The sequence below is a fragment of the Moschus berezovskii genome, chromosome 14 (assembly GCF_049115385.1).
Source record: "Moschus berezovskii isolate FMDL1 chromosome 14, NW_MosBer_1.0, whole genome shotgun sequence".
Lineage (NCBI taxonomy): Eukaryota > Metazoa > Chordata > Mammalia > Artiodactyla > Moschidae > Moschus > Moschus berezovskii.
The window spans coordinates 51,296,600-51,298,371 of NC_142473.1; the positions used below are offsets into that span (position 1 = coordinate 51,296,600).

The 1,772-nt window shown below is 43.2% G+C and overlaps 1 protein-coding gene across 1 annotated transcript; it reads left to right on the forward strand.

Moving 5' to 3' along the window:
• The first annotated feature begins 379 nt into the window (after nt 1-379).
• On the forward strand, nt 380-1,324 carry LOC129553850 (olfactory receptor 56A1). Its single transcript, XM_055422552.2, has one exon. The coding sequence runs from the start codon at nt 380-382 to the stop codon at nt 1,322-1,324; it is 945 nt and encodes a 314-aa protein (XP_055278527.2).
• Nucleotides 1,325-1,772: the final 448 nt, after the last annotated feature.

Genomic DNA, 1,772 nt, shown 5'->3' on the forward strand with positions numbered 1-1,772 from the left:
AAACTAGTGAGCATTTCTAGCCTATGGGATCCATAATTAGCCAATTTTCTTTGGTCAGTGTCACTTGGAAAAATTTTTATAGCTTTCCAGTATGTTTTAATGCAGTGATTCTTCTTTTTTTTTCTTCTAAATCTTTTGACTTCTTTGTCTTATTGCTTTTCCATTTAACTTTAGCAATAATTTGCCAAGCTCTCCTACCATTAATATGTATCTTTAGAAAACTTTGCCTTTATTTGGGATTGTTCTTCTATATCTCATCAGTTTTCTGGATGAGTAAGTGCTAGAGAATATTTTGAGAGTTTTGCTTTTTATTGACCTAATTCCTGTGCCTTACCGCATATAAACCCAAGTAAAATCTCCTCAGTTTAGGATTTACCTCATGACATCACCCAGCAACTACTCCTCTGTTCCAGTCTCCAAATTCCTCCTCATCTGCTTCCCTAACTACCAGAGCTGGCAGCACTGGCTGTCCCTGCCCCTCAGTCTCCTCTTCCTCCTGGCCATGGGGGCCAACGCCACCCTCCTGATCACCATCTGGCTGGAGGCCTCTCTACATGAGCCCATGTACTACCTGCTCAGCCTCCTCTGCCTGCTGGACATGGTGCTCTGTCTCACCGTCATCCCCAAGGTCTTGACCATATTCTGGTTTGACCTCAGGTCCATCAGCTTCTCAGCCTGCTTCCTCCAGATGTTCATCATGAACAGTTTCCTCCCCATGGAGTCCTGCACATTCATGGTCATGGCCTATGACCGTTATGTGGCCATCTGCCACCCATTACGATACCCATCCATCATCTCTGACCAATTTGTGGCCAAGGCTAGTGCTTTCATCATAGCTCGGAATGCTTTGCTGCTTTCACCTGTTCCTATTCTCTCTGCCCGGCTCCACTATTGTGGGACAAATGTCATTGAGAACTGCATCTGTGCCAACCTGTCTGTGTCCAGACTCTCCTGTGACAATATCACTGTGAACAGAATCTACCAGTTTGTGGCTGGTTGGACTTTACTAGGCTCAGATTTCATCCTCATCTTCATCTCCTATATCTTCATCCTAAGAGCTGTGTTCAAGCTCAAGACCGAGGGGGCTGCTGTCAAGGCTCTGAGCACGTGTGGCTCCCACTTCATCCTCATTCTCTTCTTCAGCACCATCCTTCTGGTTGTGGTGCTGACAAATGTGGCCAGAAAGAGGGTGCCCATGGACATCCTGATCCTGCTCAACGTCCTTCATCACCTCATACCCCCTGCCTTGAACCCTATTGTATATGGGTTTCAAACCAAAGAGTTAAAGCAGGGCTTTCAGAAGTTGTTGCAGAGGGGGTTTTAAACACACAGAAGAAGGCTTTCTGTGGAAACACCTATTACTATTTCCTCTGTTTCTATTTCAGGATTTGTGATTCCAGAAAGCAAAATAATGCTTGATAGTGAACATTTCCTACCCCGTTTATGTCCTTCTGGTATCAAAATTCATTTGCATAGAGTGGGTAAAACTAATATTCTTAGGTATCTAACTTTGTATCTAAATATTATATATTTAAATAATCTCACCTTCATAACAATACTGCAGGACAGGGATTACTATTCCACTTTATGTATTAGAAAAAAAATAATTTATGGAAAAATATTGACAAAGGTCACATCTGGTGAGTGGTAAAGCATCAATACAAGTGCAGGTCTCTCTGACTCCAGAGCCTTCCATGACAGCACTCTTTCCTCAGATACAACTGAAGCTCTAGTTCTGTTCTTCAGGCCATGATCTCTGGGATGTTTTTGTG